Source organism: Schistocerca serialis, chromosome 9 (assembly GCF_023864345.2).
Source record: "Schistocerca serialis cubense isolate TAMUIC-IGC-003099 chromosome 9, iqSchSeri2.2, whole genome shotgun sequence".
Lineage (NCBI taxonomy): Eukaryota > Metazoa > Arthropoda > Insecta > Orthoptera > Acrididae > Schistocerca > Schistocerca serialis.
The window spans coordinates 347,628,101-347,648,442 of record NC_064646.1 but is presented as its reverse complement, the minus strand read 5'-3'; the positions used below and the strand labels follow the sequence as shown (position 1 = coordinate 347,648,442).

At 46.1% G+C, this 20,342-nt stretch overlaps 1 protein-coding gene across 1 annotated transcript in view; it reads left to right on the top strand.

Moving 5' to 3' along the window:
- LOC126419875 (ankyrin repeat domain-containing protein 50) overlaps positions 1–20,342 on the top strand; it is a 513,285-nt gene that overhangs the window by 307,248 nt on the left and 185,695 nt on the right. The window contains exon 3 of the mRNA XM_050087125.1: positions 17,832–19,038. Within this exon, the coding sequence (XP_049943082.1) occupies positions 18,819–19,038 (220 nt within the window). The 5' untranslated portion in view covers positions 17,832–18,818. The remainder of the gene's footprint in view (positions 1–17,831; positions 19,039–20,342) is intronic.

Below are 20,342 nucleotides of genomic sequence, written 5' to 3'. Positions count from 1 at the left end.
AGAATTGTACTATTTATCGAGTAATCGAATTCCAACGGATTTCTTTTGGAACTCATGTGGATCACCTCACACTTTTCGTTATTTAGCGTCAACTGCCACCTGCCACACCATACAGCAATATTTTCAAAATCGCTTTGCAACTGATACTGGTCTTCGAATGACCTTACTAGACGGTAAATTACAGCATCATCTGCGAACAACCTAAGAGAACTGCTCAGATTGTCACCCAGGTCATTTATATAGATCAGGAACAGCAGAGGTCCCAGGACGCTTCCCTGGGGAACACCTGATATACTTCAGTTTTACTCGATGATTTGCCGTCTATTACTACGAACTGCGACCTTGCTGACAGGAAATCACGCATCCAGTCGCACAACTGAGACGATACCCCATAGGCCCGCTACTGACGATATAAAACCGTTCAGGCGATAGCAGCGTCACCTGGCGATGCAAGGTGCGTGTAGCATCAGTGAGCCTGCTGTCCGTATGTAGACTGGGAAAGGCGCGCTATCTATCTGAGATAGACCGAGGGCAAATTGTGATGACCCGGAGGCTCGGCACGGAAACTGCTCGACTTGTCGTGTGTTCGAGGAGTGCGTGGTGAGTGTCTTCAACATGTGGTGTAACCACGTCCAGACGTCGTGGGATTTGGCGGTCTCGTAGCTGGGCAGTCAGGTAAAAGAGAACAGGCGGCGAACTGTGACTGAATTAACATCTGAATTTAATGGTGGGCAGAGTATAAGTGTGTCTTAACAGACAGTACACCGAACACTCCAACCGGTGGGTCTCTCCAGCCAACAACTCATGCATGTGCCAACGTTAACACCACGCCATCGTCAACTACGACGGAAATGGGCACGTGGCCGAGGGTACTGGACGCTGGCGCAGTGGCAGAGCGTTGTACGGTCTCATGAATCTTGATACCTTCTTCATCATGCCGATGGGAGGGCGCAAATCCATCGTCTTCCAGGGGACAGCTCCTTGACATCTGTGCTGTGGGATGGAGTAAAGCTGACGGTGGCTCCATATGCTCTGGGGAACGTACAAGTAGGCATCTGTGGGTCCAGCGGTGCTTCTGCAAGACACCATGACGGCCAAGGTGTATCGTGCACTGGTTACATACCACGTACACCTCTTCATGAAGACCATGTTTCCCGATGGTAGTGCCATTTTTCAACATGATAATACGCCACGTCACAAGGCCAGGAGTGTGATGGAGTGGTTAGAAAAAAATGGCTCTGAGCACTATGGGACTCAACTGCTGTGGTCATCAGTCCCCTAGAACTTAGAACTACTTAAACCTAACTAACCTAAGGACATCACACACATCCATGCCCGAGGCAGGATTCGAACCTGCGACCGTAGCGGTCGTGCGGTTCCAGACTGTAGCGCCTTTAACCGCTCGGCCTCTCCGGCCGGCCGGAGTGGTTAGAGGAACACACTGGCGAGTTCCAATTGATGCGCTGGCCCCCTAAATCATCCAATCGCACAAATCTGGGATGTGACGGAATGTGGCGTTAGAGCTCATCCCCTCTCTCTCTCTCTCTCTCCCTCTCTCCGGAATTTACAAGAATTTGGTGACTTTTGTGTGCATATGTGGTACCAACTCCCTACAGCGACCTACCAAAGCATCGTTGTTTCCATACCACGACGTGTGCCGCTGTTATCCGTGCTAAAGGTTGAATACAGGCTGTTAGATAGGTTGTCATAATGTTCTTGCTGATCAGTGTATGTAGAATACGTACGCCATATACCACAACGATGGCAGTGAGAACGTCCATTTTCAGTGTGTATATTCATTTGGACGTTCATACCTGTGGCCGTAGATGCACGTATCACATCTATGAAACACATGGTTCTCTCGGATGCTTCTATGTTCGTGCCAACTTTCTAATATTTTTTCACCGCTCAGATTACACGACTTGGCACTGCAGTGCTGTTGGTGCGAAAAACGGGAAACAAAGCTGATAGCGAGACGGGAGCATTTTCCAGATAAGGGATTTAACTGCTAAGGTCATCAGTCCCTAAGCTTACACACTATTTAACATAAATTATCCTAAGGACAAACACACACATCCATGCCCGAGGGAGGACTCGAACCTCCGCCGGGACCAGCCGCACAGTCCAGGACTGCAGCACCCTAGACAGCTCGGCTAATCCCGCGCGGCAGCTCGTTGTATACTATTGCGAAAGAGGGGAGAGAGTGTCACGATATGATAAGGGAGTTGAGGTGCCGATCATTAAAACAGTAATTTTTCGTTGTGAAACATCTTTTCACGGAACTTCAATCACCACCAACTTTATCCTAATGCCTAAACATTTTGTTGACTCCCACCGAGAAATGACCACCGCGCTAAAAGACAAATCAGTGGTCGCACGGAAAGATTTAAATGTTAATTAATCGAATCAATTCGAGAGTCAGACGGCAGAGAAATAATTTTAAAGTGGTTCAGGCACTTAAGTGTGACACTATTTTGCAATCTGTGTGTCTTACGGTGTAGTATGCAATGCCCTTCAGACATTCCTGCATAGTACATCATAAAACACAAACTCTGCAAAATAGTATTACATGTCCACACAGTCCGTACAACGATAATAAAGTATTCCGTGTGCGGGAACGCCAACAAACAGCAGGACGTGGACGCAGTGGCATATGTGGGCCTGATCGGTCCGAGAGGCGTGTCGGATAGTCGAAGGGTTTTAGGCGAATACTCGCGTGAAGCAGGAAATCCGGGTTCGAATCCCGGCACAAATTTTCATGTAGCTAATAAATTGTGCAGTTGAAGTCTAATTGTATTCGCAACTGCGATTATGTTTCTTGTACTGCTGATGTATGAATTGCAGAGTAATCATATAGAGGTAGAGGTAAGTACTACGTAACATTAATGTACGCTACTTGCCATTAAAATTGCTACACCACGAAGATGACGTGCTACAGACGCGAAATTTAACCGACAGGAAGAAGATGCTGTGATATGCAAATGATTAGTTTTTCAGACCATTCACACAAGGTTGGCGCCGGTGGCGACAGCTACAACGTGCTGACATGAGGAAAGTTTCCGACCGATTTCTCATACACAAACAGCAGTTGACCGGCGTTGCCTGGTGAAACGTTGTTGTGATGCCTCGTGTAAGGAGGAGAAATGCGTACCATCACGTTTCCGACTTTGATAAAGGTCCGATTGTAGCCTATCGCGATTGCGGTTTATCGTTGGTCGAGGTCCAACGACTGTTAGGAGAATATGGAATCGGTGGGTTCAGGAGGGTAATACAGAACGCTGTGCTGGATCCCAACGGCCTCGTATCACTAGCAGTCGAGATGACAGGCATCCGTATGGCTGTAACGGATCGTGCAGCCACGTCTTGATCCCTGAGTCAACAGATGGGGACGTTCGCAAGACAACAACCATCTTCACGAACAGTTTGACGATGTTTGCAGCAGCATGGACTATCAGCTCGGAGACCATGGCTGCGTTTACCACAGACACGAGCGCCTACGATGGTGTACTCAACGACGAACCTCGGTGCACGAATGGAAAAACGTCATTTTTTTCGGATGAATCCAGGTTCTGTTTACAGCTTCGTGATGGTCGCATCCGTGTTTGGCGACATCGCGGTGAACGCACATTGGAAGCGTGTATTCGTCATCACCATACTGGCGTATCACCCGGCGTGATGGTATGGGGTGCCATTGGTTACACGTCTCGGTCACCTCTTGTTCACATTGACGGCACGTTACATTTCAGATGTGTTACGACCCGTGGCTCTACCCTTCATCGTGCAGCCACGTCTTGATCCCTGAGTCAACAGGGAAACCGTACATTTCAGCAGGATAATGCACGACCGCATGTTGCAGGGCCTTTATTAATATAGAAAACTTCGACTGCTGCCCTCTCCAGATCTCTCACCAATTGAAAACTTCTGGTCAATGGTGGCCGAACAACTGGCTCGTCGCAATACGCCAGTCACTACTCTTGATGAACTGTGGTATCGTGTTGTAGCTGCAAGGGCAGCTGTACCTGTACACGCCATCCAAGCTCTGTTTGACTCAATGTCCAGGTGTATCAAAGCCGTTATTACGGCCAGAGGTGGTTGTTCTGGGTACTGATTTCTCAGGATCTATGCACCCAAATTGCGTGAAAATGTAATCACATGTCAGTTCTAGTATAATATATTTGTCCAATGAATACCCGTTTATCATCTGCATTTCTTCTTGGTGTAGCAATTTTAATGGCCAGTTGTGTATGTGCTATGTAACATTAATTCAGAGTGGTTGTAACTGTTAGAAAAACGTTGTCTGTAAGCTGGAGGACATAGCGAAAATACTACAGGCTGCTTTGAAGAAAGGCTGAGGCGTTTTACAGTGACCGGTGTTAGTTGCGAAATTGCAGTGTGTCGCATATTCACAGAGCCGCGATGTGCGTGCATATTGCGCACAACACAAACTGCCCTTCGTAATTGCGTACGCCGTTTTCATGGAAACGGGTGTTGCTGCGCGGAAACTGCTTTAAATTTTTCCCTGATGGGCCAGAAAAAAAAAGAAAATGTTGCCAACTGCGTAACATGGTCCCAACTGCTGTTCCGCTAATAGTATAGCCCGCTGTTTGTGTGTCGTTGGCGTTACTTCGGTAGTGTGAGTGAAACCGGCGTTGGTATTAGGGCTCGGTTTTTCACGTCACAACACGACGCTCACAGTCCGCGTTAATAGCAGGTGACCTTTAAAAGAAGAACTTCTCTCACGATATGTAGATATCCACAGTCTTTTCTAGAACGATGAAAATTTCACCAGACGTGAGCTTTGATGTAATGGTGTGTGTGTAATGCTGTTGACATGTGCGAAATACTGTGCAGTATAGTCTAACCAGGATAATTTGAGTCCCAATTTTGCACCGATGGGTCAAAAAATTATGAACACTATCCACCGTGCGACGAATGCCGCATTGTGGTATTGCTGGAATGTTACACGATAAGGAAAGTATATCATTATCTGAGCAGAGACGATTGGGGATTTATTCCACCGGCAATACGGGCCGAAAATGAGAAAATCCACATGATGATGATGATGATGATGATGATGATGATGTTTGGTTTGTGGGGTGCTCAACTGCCTGGTTATCAGTGCCCGTACAAGTCCCAAACTTTTCTCAGTCCAATCTCGCTGTACGTACTGGGATTGAACAAAAGCATGGAAACACCAAAACCACAACACACTGCCGAGCCTAATACGGTGTAGGACACTCGTTTCGGTCGTCTCTGAATAGATAACTGAAGGCCCTGTATAGTTTTAAAGAGAATATTATACTACTCTACCTGCAGAATCGAGGCGAGTTCAGGTAACGATGATGGAAGTTGTTAGCGATCAAATACGAGGTGCGACAATAAATAGACTGATGTGAAAAAAATGTTGTTTACCGTTTTAGTCAAGTTTAGTGTTGTCTCCTTCAAAGTAGTTCCCTTCTGATTGCACACACTTTTTCCAGCGCTTCTGCCATTGATGGTAACATTTCTGGAACTCATCTTCTGTAATATCCTTCAAGACCCTCGTCACAGCTTTTCGGACATCTTGTGTTGTTTGAAAATGGTGTCCCTTGACTGCCGTTTTGACTCTTGGAAATAGAAAAAAGTCACACGGGGCGATATCTGGTGAATAAGGTGGCCGTGATCGTACTGAAATTTGTTTTGAGGTTAAAAATTGCTGTACTGACAGATCAGTATGGGATGGCGCATTATCGTGATGCAGAATCCAATTATCAGCAATGTTGGTACGGATACGAGGAACTCTTTTACGAAGTCCTTCTTAAATTTCTTTGTAGTAATATTGGTTAACTGTTTGTCCAGGAGGCACCCACTCTTTATGAACAATTCCCTTGGAATGAAAGAAGCACACAAGCAAGCATTTCACTTTTGACTTTGACATGCCAGCTTTTTTTGGTCTGGGTGATCCCTTTGAGCACCTTTGCTATCTTTGGCGTTTTGTCTCTGGATCGTACTGAAAAAAACAACTTTCATCACCAGTGATAACACGATTGAACAACTCTGGATTGATTTCCGTTTGCTCTAACAGATCGGCTGCCACATTTTTCTGTGTTTCTCGCTGTTGTGGTGTGAGATTTTTGGGGACCATTTTTACACAAATATTTCTCATACCAAGATCTTCAGTTATTATTAGACGAACCGTTTCTCGATTGATGTTCAGTTGTTCTGCAATCATTTTCACGGATAATCTTCGATCAGATTGTACGAGTTCACTCACCCTGGCCAAGTTGACACCCGTCCGTGAGGTTGATGGTCGTCCACTGCGGTCTTCATCTTCAACATTAGTTTTGCCTTCACTAAACATTTTATGGCAACGAAAAACTTGAGCTCTTGACACAACCTCCTCTCCAGAAGCCTTCTGAATCTGACCGTAAGTTTTCGTCGCGTTTTCACACAATTTAACGCAAAAAGAAATGGCATACCGTTTCGCAATATTATGCAGTTCCATTTCCGTGACGAGAGACACAAACACGGAGACCCTTGCAATGATTGAACAAGTGTTTGGGGGACAGAGCATGAGCCGTACGCGTGTGTTTGAGTGGAAGAGCTCCGGCTCTCCAAGACCCAAAAAAGCGAGACAGGTGAAGAGCAAAGTGAAGAGTAATATCACCGTTTACTTTGATACCAGTGGAATTGTGCACAAAGACATCGTCCCACCCAACCAAACAGTGAATTCCGCGTACTACTGTGACGTTTCGCGACGTCTCCGTGAAAACGTGCGGCGACGACGGCCCGAACTTTGACGTCAAGGGAACAGGCTGCTGCATCACGACAACGCGCCCTGTCATACGTCCTTGCTCACCAGGACCTTTTCGGCAAAAAACAACATCGCGGTTGTACGCCACCCACAGTACACACCAGATTTGGCACCATGCGACTTCGCGCTATTCTCAAAACTGAAACTCAGGTTGAAAGGCCGTCGGTTCGACACTCTAGAGAGGATTCAAGAAGAATCATTGGCGGTGATAAACAACCTCAAAGAACAGGACTTCCAGAAAACGTTTGACCAGTGACAGAGGGGCTGGGACCAGTGTGTATGTGCGTATGGGAACTACTTCTAGGGTGATGGTGACCATTAGCCCAAGGTTAAGGTTTTCAACAGATGACAGCATCAGTCTCGAAAATTTTGGATAGCATCTCGTACAATCACGTCCAGTCGTAACCCTCTCTCCCGGGCCACTGTTATTCGCTCCACCCTGTTTATTGGCAGCTGGTTGCCGATTGGTTGGCAGCGCAGTTCTGCACACGGCGAAACTCTGAAGTGAGCAACTGCAGTCGCCGCGTGCGGGCGAGGGAGAGGGCGAGTATTCTTCGTAGCATCAACATCTTCTGGTTATACTCGGCATGTCGAGCACAGAGGAAGATGTTGTTGCAGTGAGAAACCGAAGAAAATAAAGGACTCATCCGTAGAAGGAACGTAAACCGAAGACTTTATGTAGCGTCCAAGTTGCTGGAAAGATAGAGACGAAGGCCACAGCTTTTCATAGAACGACTGAACAGTACTACAGTGATTTGGCTCAGTTGATTTCTTCCGCCTTAACACATCGTTACTTTTACTTTGAAAAATTTTGAGATTTACAGGGTGTTACAAAAAGGTACGGCCAAACTTTCAGGAAACATTCCTCACACACAAAGAAAGAAAATATGTTATGTGGACATGTGTCCGGAAACGCTTACTTTCCATGTTAGAGCTCATTTTATTACTTCTCTTCAAATCACAATCATGGAATGGAAACACACAGCAACAGAACGTACCAGCGTGACTTCAAACACCTTGTTACAGGAAATGTTCAAAATGTCCTCCGTTAGCGAGGATACATGCATCCACACTCCGTCGCACGGAATCCCTGATGCGCTGATGCAGCCCTGGAGAATGGCGTATTGTATCACAGCCGTCCACAATACGAGCACGAAGAGTCTCTACATTTGGTACCAGGGTTGTGTAGACAAGAGCTTTCAAATGCCCCCATAAATGAAAGTCAAGAGGGTTGAGGTCAGGAGAGCGTGGAGGCCATGGAATTGGTCCGCCTCTACCAATCCATCGGTCACCGAATCTGTTGTTGGGAAGCGTACGAACACTTCGACTGAAATGTGCAGGAGCCCCATACAGTTCACATGAACCACATGTTGTGTGGTACCTGTAAAGGCACATGTTCTAGCAGCACAGGTAGAGTATCTCGTATGAAATCATGATAACGTGTTCCATTGAGCGTAGGTGGAAGAACATGGGGCCCAATGAAGACATCACCAACAATGCCTGCCCAAACGTTCACAGAAAATCTGTGTTGATGACGTGATTGCACAATTGCGTGCGGCTTCTCTTCAGCCCACACATGTTGATTGTGAAAATTTACAATTTGATCACGTTGGAATGAAGCCTCATCCGTAAAGAGAACATTTGCACTGAAATGAGGATTGACACAGTGTTGGATGAACCATTCGCAGAAGTGTACCCGTGGAGGGCAATCAGCTGCTGATAGTGCCTGCACACGCTGTACACGATACGGAAACAACTGGTTCTCCCGTAGCACTCTCCATACAGTGACGTGGTCAACGTTACCTTGACAGCAGCAACTTCTCTGACGCTGACATTAGGGTTATCGTCAACTGCACGAAGAATTGCCTCGTCCATTGCAGGTGTCCTCGTCGTTCTAGGTCTTCCCCAGTCGCGAGTCATAGGCTGGAATGTTCCGTGCTCCCTAAGACGCCAATCAATTGCTTCGAACGTCTTCCTGTCGGGACACCTTCGTTCTGGAAATCTGTCTCGATACAAACGTACCGCGCCACGGCTATTGCCCCGTGCTAATCCATACATCCAATGGGCATCTGCCAACTCCGCATTTGTAAACATTGTACTGACTGCAAAATCACGTTCGTGATGAACACTAACCTGTTGATGGTACGTACTGATGTGCTTGATGCTAGTACTGTAGAGCAATGACTCGCATGTCAACACAAGCACCGAAGTCAACATTACCTTCCTCCAATTGGGCCAACTGGCGGTGAATCGAGGAAGTACAGTACATACTGACGAAACTAAAATGATCTCTAACATGGAAATTAAGCGTTTCCGGACACATGTCCACATAACATCTTTTCTTTATTTGTGTGTGAGGAATGTTTCCTGAAAGTTTGGCCGTACCTTTTTGTAACACCCTGTATAAATAGGGTAATGTGATTGAGGTTTGTGCACTTTATCATTTATATGTGGACACCAATGCTTTTACGCGTATCGGAGATTTGTAGTCGTTTCCCGTTGTTTCCACTGTTCGTTTGCGCTTGACAATGTGATTTTATACGACACAGCCAGCTAGTGACACAAAAGACCACTCCCGGCATGATTTCCATTATTTGTACATGTATTCCCGTTGATGCACCAGTAACTTTATTGTGAACAATAAACATACAGTTCACATGAAATTCTTTCCATGCTTCAGACCGCGCTTTCTCTGGCAAATCCTTCCTGTAATAGACTGGGAGCTTGTAGTTATATAAAATGGGATGTCTTTCCGCTTCCCGTTGAAAGCCAGTCGTCACAATTTTCTCGTTTTTCTTTGAATTAAACATACACATAGCTTTGTTCGAGGTGACGATCCAACTCAGTTCGCTTGCCAACGCGGGCGCCGAGTCGCTGGCAACTGACTGGCAACGCACTGCAAGCGATTTACTGGAGAGCCACTTTTGCAGTCACGCAGTCTTGAAGCCCTGTTTATCCGCACAGGAAGAGATACACATTCGACCGGTTACCAACTCGAGTAGGCAAAGGGCTTCATTTATGCCCCTTCGTGTGCGGGTTGTCTAACAGCGCAACACACTGCCTTGTGATCCTGCTGCAGCAACTTCTAACAGCGCAACACGCTGCCTTGTGATCCTGCTGCAGCAATTTCTAACAGCGCAACACACTGCCTTGTTATCTTGCTGCAGTAACTTTTACACCTTACCATTTCAAATGTTCAAATGTGTGTGAAATCTTATGGGACTTAACTGCTAAGGTCATCAGTCCCTAAGCCTACACACCACTTAACCTAAATTATACTAACACATGCACCCGTGCCCGAGGGAGGACTCGAACCTCCGCCGAGATCAGCCGCACAGCCCATGACCGCAGCGCCCTAGACCGCTCGGCTAATCCCGCTCGACTCTTACCATTTCGTCCCGTTACGAGCGTAATCATAAACTTTTAATGATTACCTGCAAAAAAAGTAAAGTAATTAATTTTTATTGGTTCTAGGTACGTGTTTGCAGTCCCGATAAGCAAAGAAGTCCCAGCAGGAGAGTACCGTAGCACGCCGTTACAGGACCCTAAAAAAGATGGCGCAGCTCGTCTCCGTTTTATTAGTGGGCTGCGCCATTTCTTTGGTTCCTCTAGCGGCGTGCTGCTGTGCTGTGGCTTTGGGATTTCTTTGTGTAGCTGCACTGCACTGCCTTCAACAGGAACGTTGCTATACCTTGTCACGTGAGCAAGTCACTTCCCACAACAGCTAGATCTACAGATTGCTTTGCCGAGCAATAGAGTTACGTTACCGTATGTGCGTAAAAATCCTGTGGTTACTGAAGCAAGGAAATGAGAGGAGAGAAAAAGAAAAAAAAAGGCCGTATGCCCGTTCTGCCGCCCGCAGGTGTTAAACCACATTTCATAACCAATGTTACATAAAATGCATGAAGTACTGGTTGTGTCATAAGCAGATGGCTGTCTATATGCTTCACTGTGCATTACGTAAGAGACAGTTGAGCTCACGTGCAGTTGATGTGAGACTTCTAAAAGACCGCTCGACTGCTGCAACGATATACAGTCCGCTACACAAATGAAAAATAAAAACTGTAAAGATAAATTTAGGTATTTGTCTTCGTTCTCACATCAAGAGACTGAAATATTCAGCGTTTTCCTATCGATTGGCCGCAAGATTGCGTGCAGTATTGGACAATTGGAAACGAATTACAAAATACTATGTATATATGTTCATCTTCGGTTAGAAATTTTCTTCTGTCGTTGGCTAGGCAATTATTGCTTACTGTAAATATTGTCCGGGTTCTTCAGTGTATAACATTTGTTCATATATAAATACAACTTACTGTTGTACATAATTTATTTTCTGTTCTGAATGTAGAATATGCCGACACTGGCAAGATCACAGTCCACTCCAGTACACTAGTAATCTACACATCCTAGTGGCCGTGCTTCCGAAATCACCAACTCATTCCAAGGAATTACACATGGCGCGGGATTTCTCGACAGCACTCGCTAATAATTTGATGCTGTACATACTGTTGCGTTTTCATGTCAATCCTGATGGCCTAGCGGTAAACTGCGTGCCTGGTAACAGGTAGCGGATCGAGTCCTGGTCGGACTACGGAAACCGAAAATAAAGTGAAATCGCAAACTTCGGTTGGCGTCGTAGGTTGCTATGTATCTCAGTTTCTTATACACCTTTCTGCGGAATTTTCCATGTTTTCATATTTCTAGGCTATTTGAACCGTGTACCCCACCGAGACTCTAACCTAAAAACCTCCTTTTCGTGGACGGTAGTGTTGTCAAACAAATTGGGATCTGTCATGTTTTTCGTCGCGTTTGATTAATAGGGTGCTTTAGGGTGTTCAGCCGAGTTATAGGTTCCGTTTTCTTTGCGGTATTTCGAGGACTGGTCCAGTCGTCTTCTCAGGTGTTTTGAGCTGTTTTGTTATAGGTACTAGTGGCCTAGATAACCGAAAACTTAATGAAGAGTGGCGGAGTTTTCAATTTGAACAATACTTGGGGACCAGCACTCAATTTATTAAGATATCGCAGGGCATTTCATCCACTAGAACCGGGAAACGGTAAGAGCGTGGGTGCGTCACGAAATAACAGTGCAATCTGTGAAAAACAAATAAGAATCAAAGAGCGTAGCGGGCACTGGGAGTCGAACTCGCCCATAAACAGCGGCTCACCAGCAACAAGACTTCACCGTCAGGTTGGAATACACATAACACAGACCGCACAACCTCAAGAACGCGGCGATGTCGGCATCCGAAACATTGTGCATAAAAATGGATTCACCAACTCAGTTGAACACCGAAAGCCGTCGATTCATTCGGGCACTGTTCATGATGTAGCTTCACAGCTTCAATGTTTACTTTCTCAACTTCACAGAATTTCAGCAGAATTTGAGGGAGGGTTTCAGTACAAATTTTTGACAGCCTACATGATGCTTGCACTTGGTTCTCTAACAAACCATGTAAGTGGCGTTAACAAGATGATTTCTGTAAGGTCGAATAACAAATATGCTGAATCACAGATGAAAGGAACAGGACAAGGGGAATGGTAATTATACTATAATACAAGTGACGAAAAATTGGCTGTAGCCGTGATGTACTATGACATGAAATGTAACTAATTTCTGAAATACAATAATGAATCACTTGAAAAAGGCTCCAAAATGGAAGTTCTAGAAGTGTATCTAGAAGGAAATTAATAATCAATCAAATGGCGAAAGAGTTATCATTCAGATAATTCTGTGGAGGGATCGGCGACCAGTCAATGGAATTGGTCATAAGCCAGAAATCACTAGTAGTATCTGTCAGGAACGTTATTAGGCGAAACAGCCACGTTAATCTAGCCATGGGTAAGACATGTAGCAAACTGTAATCAACTTCCTCACTTCGTTCCACAAATTGCAAACGAAATCGTGGATGACGTGTGATGACAGAATGGTACCTCCTAGTCTGTTTATTAAGGAGTTATGACAGAGCATCGGGTAAGTCCTGTAGTGCTGTATTCCGTCCCGACCGGTGGCTGCCGCGCAGAGACACACGTGTGCGCTGTGTGACGCGAGACACTACCGTGTACGGGGCAGTCGTATCGAGCCAGACAATGTCGCGTGGGGTTGACGCCTGGCGCTGCATCGAGCGGCAACCCGCACAGCGGTTCTGTCACGCGGCATGTACAACCAGCCAGGCGCGATGCTGTTCATAACAACACTACTCTTTCATCACCCGACCAACAAGGTTTCATCTCGTTTAGTTGTTTAAGCCTGATGTCATTTCATTCATCTGCTAGCTACATAGCAGCAGCAATTATGACATTACCTGTACAATAAAGGAAAAAAAATTGTAGTCGCATATTCTGGCGATGGGAGATACGTTGGTGTGTTGCACTATTGGGAGCAGTTCAGCTCCACCGAGTACTATTTTGTATAAATTAAGATTTGCATAAATGAGTAAAGAGCGTCAGTGAAATGGGAAGTTAATGATGTGTATTTATTAGCAATTTCTGCTGGATTTAACAAAAATAGTAAACTCCCATATTACTCACTCCCTATCTCTCTCTCTTTCCTGACGAACCACTTATTCCAAAACACTCAGCTCTCTCTCACGCCTTCTCCTCGTCAGCTACCATAGGCATCTCTCTCCATCTCGTACTTATTTTTGTTACTCACATCCTTCCACCTATTACTAGCTCTCCTGTGTCCATTATCCGCTATCTTTCGCCTGCTCCCTGTCTCTTTTTAACCAATACTCGCCTCACACCACCTACGGAGCGGAGACGTTTCCATTAATCCATCGTTCAATTTGGACGATCACGTTCCCACTGCAATCGTAAATGACGGCGTTGTTGGGTCAACATAGGGGTCACCTGTTGCAGAGTCCCATATTCGACTGTAGTGTTCTGAACGCCGAGCTCCAAAACAGTTGTTTCTTCACCAGCAGTGTAGCCTCTCATCAGATGTCCCACAGAACGCCTCCTGTCCTGCTTTTCAGACTGTGTTTGTTGATTCGTGTATGTCCAAGACCTTGTCTCTCGTTTGTGGTTTCACCATCCTCCAACCACTTTCCTCAGACACTCGCGAAAAGTAGCACGCGAACAGCCGACCAGCTCCGCCGTTTATGAGATGCTCGTACCCAGAACAGAGTAGCTAATGTCAGCCGATTTCCCCGTTTTGTGCAACGTATCATTGCTGGAATGATTCCCTATATGTCTGTACTCCGTTTATACACTTTCCTTACTGCGTCACGTCCACGCAACTTGACCAGGCGGCATTAGTCTGGCGGTGGGCAATCATCATGACGTTGGGGTTGGGTTGATTTGGGGGGAGGAGACCAAACTGCGAGGTCATCGGGTAGGGAAGGATGGGGAAGGAAGTCGGCCGTGCCCTTTCGAAGGAACCATCCCGGCATTTGCCGGAGGCGATTTAGGGAAAACCTAATCAGGATGGGCGGATGCGGGATTGAACCGTCGTCCTCCCGAATGTGAGTCCAGTGTGCTAACCACTGCGCCACCTCGCTCGGTCATCATGATCTCTTTACTCATATGTGTACATGTCGGTTGGAATGTTGTGCCTCTAGAACAACGTGTCAAGAAATAAATTTTACTATTTTTGCTGCATTGAAATAACTCGTTGGCGACAAGTAAAACTTTGTACCGGACTGCGAGTCGAACCAAAATTTCCTGCTTCACGCGATCGAGCGTCTTAACCGTTTGGCTATCCGTTGACGTCTGCCACCCGACGAAAATCTCCATACGCTGCACACCACAGAGCAGTGTCCCCTATCTGTTATTCCTCTTCGCTCGCAGCCCTAATGTATTCCCGCGAGACGTCGGACATTATTGTGCATTTTGCACCGAAAGATCGATATGACTGGAAGAGCAGACACCATACCTATCTAATGTAGAGGAAAGGATATCTTAGGGTTATGTTGTGCCTCTTCAGTGCTGTATACTCAATCACTTGTCTTCAAAGCAAGAAAGACCATACAAGCCAAGTACATAGTAAAACCACTTTTAATTGCAGTATCAAGTTTTCTACCTCACGTGCTCCTGCTAGCTTCCTACATATATAATGTAAAGGAGAGTGTATCTAATGGTTGTAATGTCCTTACTCAATGTTGTACATTCAATTACTTACACTCAAACTACGCGTTGTCATTATTTTTAAGTTAACTGCATCGAAGGACAGATCCACACATGAAAAGATGAAATTTTACTTAGTTGATTATTTTGAAGATGGCTTCGTTGTCTTCCGTAGAGGCAGAATAATGTCCGATGATCCTCTTCAGACACGGAAAGAAATTCTCGATATACTGAATGCTGTAGAGTATTTGAACTTTTAAACTTCTGTATTCTGCAACATTTCGCATGTTATGACGACACAATATGAACGAACGCAGCGTACATTACATTTGCTTTATGTAGCATCAGAAACTACTCGACTCCCATCTACAACCACTTTCCGCCAAGTCCATACACAGCGAAGAACAGAGATACTGTAAAAAGCAGAGAGTTAAGGGGGGTAGGACGTTAAACGGGCCGTCTTGGAGCGGGAGAGACACCACAGGACATTTTAATTCCCACTGTCTATACATTTACGAATAAATTCATAAAACTTTGTCAGCATGACCAGGAAGGATTCAGGATTCACACTCATAGCAGTGGAAGTTCAAAAACATTAAAAAGAATTATTTTTTGCATGTGAACTTACATAATTTTTTTCACTTACTTTTGGCTGCGTTTGTTGCTACAGGTACACGTTCCTTCATAAGTAAGAGAGATTCTTCGATGAATTTTGTACAGCATACAAACCATACTTACAGGTGTATGAAACTCTAGAAATTATTTAATTTATGGAAAAATGAATGTGCTGTTACATTTTAAACTTCGTGTTTAGAAAAAACTCAAATTTTATAGTTAATTATCTCAATTATTACCACAGTTTTCAATAGATTTGGAAAATTCTAGAGTTTCATACACCTGTAAGTATGGTTTGTATGCTGTGCAAAATTCATCGAAGAATCTCCCTTACTTATGAAGGAAAGTGTACCTATAGCAACAAGTGCAGCCAATGGTAAGTGAAAAAATGTCAACTTTTAAATGTAAAAAAAAAATTATTTTCTTATATTTTTGAACTTCCACTGCTATGAGTGTAAATCCTGAATCCTTTCTGGCCATTCTGACAAAGTTTTATGAAGTTATTCGTAAAAGTATAGACAATGGAAATAAAATTTCCTCTCGTACCTCTCCTGCTCCAAATCGTCCCGGTTGACTGGACCTGACGGGATACCAATTCGATTCTACACAGAGTACGCGAAAGAACTTGCCCCCCTTCTAACAGCCGTGTACCGCAAGTCTCTAGAGGAACGGAAGGTTCCAAACGATTGGAATAGAGCACAGGTAATCCCAGTCTTCAAGAAGAGTCGTCGAGTAGATGCGCAAAACTATAGACCTATATCTCTGACGTCGATCTGTTGTACAATTTTAGAACATGTTTTTTGCTCGAGTATCATGTCGTTTTTGGAAACCGAGAATCTACTCTGTAGGAATCAACATGGATTCCGGAAACAGCGATCGTGTGAGACCCAACTCGCTTTATTTGTTGATGAGACCCAGAAAATATTAGATACAGGCTCCCAGGTAGATGCTATTTTCCTTGACTTCCGGAAGGCGTTCGATACAGTTCCGCACTGTCGCCTGATAAACAAAGTAACAGCCTACGGCATATCAGACCAGCTGTGTGGCTGAAGAGTTTTTAGCAAACAGAACACAGCATGTTGTTATCAATGGAGAGACGTCTACAGACGTTAAGGTAACCTCTGGCGTGGCACAGGGGGAGTGTTATGGGACCATTGCTTTTCACACTATATATAAATGACCTAGTAGATAGTGTCGGAAGTTCCATGCGGCTTTTCGCGGATGATGCTGTAGTATACAGAGAAGTTGCAGCATTAGAAAATTGTAGCGAAATTCAGGAAGATCTGCAGCGGATAGGCACTTGGTGCAGGGAGTGGCAACTGACGCTTAATATAGACAAATGTAATGTATTGCGAATACATAGAAAGAAGGATCCTTTATTGTATGATTATATGATAGCGGAACAAACACTGGTAGCAGTTACTTCTGTAAAATATCTGGGAGTATGAGTGCGGAACGATTTGAAGTGGAATGATTACATAAAATTAATTGTTGGTAAGGCGGGTACCAGGTTGAGATTCATTGGGAGAGTGCTTAGAAAATGTAGTCCATCAACAAAGGAGGTTGCTTACAAAACACTCGTTCGACCTATACTTGAGTATTGCTCATCAGTGTGGGATCCGTACCAGATCGGGTTGACGGAGGAGATAGAGAAGATCCAAAGAAGAGCGGCTCGTTTCGTCACAGGGTTATTTGGTAACCGTGATAGCGTTACGGAGATGTTTAATAAACTCAAGTGGCAGACTCTGCAAGAGAGGCGCTCTGCATCGCGGTGTAGCTTGCTCGCCAGGTTTCGAGAGGGTGCGTTTCTGGATGATGTATCGAATATATTGCTTCCCCCTACTTATACCTCCCGAGGAGATCACGAAAGTAAAATTAGAGAGATTCGAGCGCGCACGGAGGCTTTCAGACAGTCGTTCTTCCCACGAACCATACGCGACTGGAACAGAAAAGGGATATAATGACAGCGCACTTAAAGTGCCCTCCGCCACACACCGTTGGGTGGCTTGCGGAGTATAAATGTAGATGTACATGTAGATGTAGATGTAGACGTCCTACCCCCCTCAATATGAACGACGGAGATAATCACTGGTACACGTTTAGCAAAATTAATAGAAATGAATTTACAAAGATTATTTAAAATAATTCAACATTGTTTTAAATACGTGCAATATGAATTTATTTATTGTAAATGAAGATACCGATCTCCCCTGGTATCGCAGAATTCCTAAGGTAGCATTTGCTTGAGTACATGACAGGTTACAGCTCAGAGTTTATTTTTATTGTGAAAGGTAATGTTGGAGTAGAGAACCTTGCTGTCAGCGCGTGTTTTTAGTGGAATCTTCCTTCTTTTCAGACTGGGCGTGATGACGTCGTGCCACTGAAGACTACTTTGCCGAAGATGGATGCCGAACTGATGCGAGCCGCGACCAGCAACGCCTGTGCCCTGACAACACATCGCTGCAGCGGCGGCAGTTCGCCCGCCGCCCGATGCTGCCGCGTCCCCAGATAGGGGCATGCCGTCTCCTCTGCCGTGTCTCTGCTCCACGGACCCGGCGCTGGGTCCACCCGGGCTCTTCTGCGGGACGTAGCCTCAGAGGCGGCCAACTGGTCGACACCTGTCCGGAACCTCACCGAGCGGCGAGGTGTCTGGCCGAGCCTTGTGAGCGTGGACTCTCGCGTCTTTCGTGACAACACGATTCTAGGCGGAGTGCTTCGCGAGTTACCCACAATACCAAAGCGTTTACCTATTTAGGGAAGTGTCAAGGCTGATCGAGAGACAGAAACATTTGTTTTGACGCTCCCGCAGTTACCTGTTTATAGCCAAAGCAGTAGTCGAGATAAGTTCCCAAGTGTCAGGCAGTATTACCGAATGGCCTACCATTCACTTCAGGTGCTGTGAGTCTTAGAGTAATTAGTGGCCTTAGTGTGGACAGGATCCTCAAATAACTGGACGTGAGAGGAGCGTTCCCTGAGTTCTCAGTCACGGTTATTTGCAGACTGTCGTGATCAGTGGGAAAGACACAGCAAGAAAAGTTCCTCGTTTATATCTAAGTGATAGTAATTAGCGTCGTTGAAGACTACCATAGGGAATATACCTGTTCACCGCAAATTGTCGTCCACAGTATATTTATACTTCGATCCGTCTCAAGAGCTGTGTAGAGTAACTCAAGCGCCAGTTAATAACACACCACTTTTTTGCTACCGAGAGAGGCGTGTTTTTTGTGTTATTCTTTTAAGGTGGTTACGAGGAGGGGGAGAATCTAGAAATCTTCCAGTTGGGGAGCTGTGTTGACACGCGAGGGTACCTGTTTTGCCATGGCGCCGGCTGCCGACCAGTGAGATGTCGTCCCCCGAGGGCAACACGGCTGCTGCGGTGGCGACTGCGGCTGTGGGGGCGGCGCCTGCGGGCGGCGTGGGCGACGCGCCGCCGGCCGGGGGCAGCAAGCGCTTCTTCTGCAGGGAGTGGGCGTTCGCCAAGCTGGCGCACTCGCTGGAGCAGCACCAGAGGGCCTCCGCAGGTGGCAAGGGCGCGGGCTCTGGAGGCACCGTAATCGTGGGCGGTGAGTACGGCCCGCCGTCTCTCTCTCTCTCTCTCTCTCTCTCTCCCTCTCTCCCTCCCTCCCTCCCTCCCTCCCTCCCTCCCTCCCTCCCTCCCTCTCCCCCTCTCTCTCTCTCCCCCCTTCTCTCTCCCACTGTCTGATCTGATCCCCTCTGTCTCCCCACCTAAAACACTGTCTGATCTGAAGTATCGCGACACCCCATTGTGATAAGGACGGAGTCGGGGACTATTGTGTTGTCAGCAGAGATGGAGTAACAACAGAATGGATTATTTAAGAGGGCTCAGAGACTTAGAACGTGGACTAGTCATTGAACAACTCATCAGGGGCATTTCAATCATCCTAAAGGTGTCCGGGTCGACTGTTAGTGATGTGACTGTGAAGCGGAAACGTGAAGGAACAACCACTGCTAAACCAAGCCAGGCAGACTTCACTTACGGAGGGAGGAGGGGGGGGGGGGGGGGGGTTCGACGAGTAACGCAAAACTCTTTTTTCTGAAAGCAGGTTGGTTTTATTCAGGATTATAATACCCCGTATTTTTCTCCAATCTTTAAACTAGAAAACTCTATTTTTGAACATATTTTGCGTTCAACGTCATCGCCTTACACCACCTGATTGGATGGGCTGCATGCCCGCATTGTCGTTACACAAACCAGGGAAAGACCCTCTATTCCCGCAGCACTACAGGCCGATTAGCCTCTTGCCAATTCTCAGCAAGATCTATGAGCGCCTCCAGCTAATACCCACACAGGAACATATCACCAGAGAGCAACTTCTGCCGGATTTCCAATTCGGATTCCGGCAGAACCACTCTGCCCCACAACAGATCATGAGAGTGGTTGAAGCAGCCACAGAGGGCTTCGACCACAGAGGCTACTACGGGTAGTGCTACTAGACGTAGCCAAAGCCTTCGTCTCAGTACGGCATTGAGGGCTACTCTACAAGTTATACACACAAGGGTTTCCCAGGAGCATAGTTAACCAGATCAAAAGCTGTCTCACGGGCATAACTGTCTCTGGTAAAGTAGAAACTGCCACCTCCACCAAAAGGCTTATTCATGCTGGGGTACCACAGGGATCGGTCCTGGGAACCGTTTTGTTCAGCCTGTACACGTCGGATACACCAACGGCCCCCCTGGTGCACACCGAACAGTACGCAGACGAAACAGCCTTTTGTACGAGAAATGCGAACAAGGAACTGGTCATCCGTAGGCTACAAAGGGTGGCACAGAAACTTGGGCCCGTCACTGGCACATCACCATCAACTCTGAAAAGACGCAGGCTACGCTGATTACCCGGAGGCTCTGA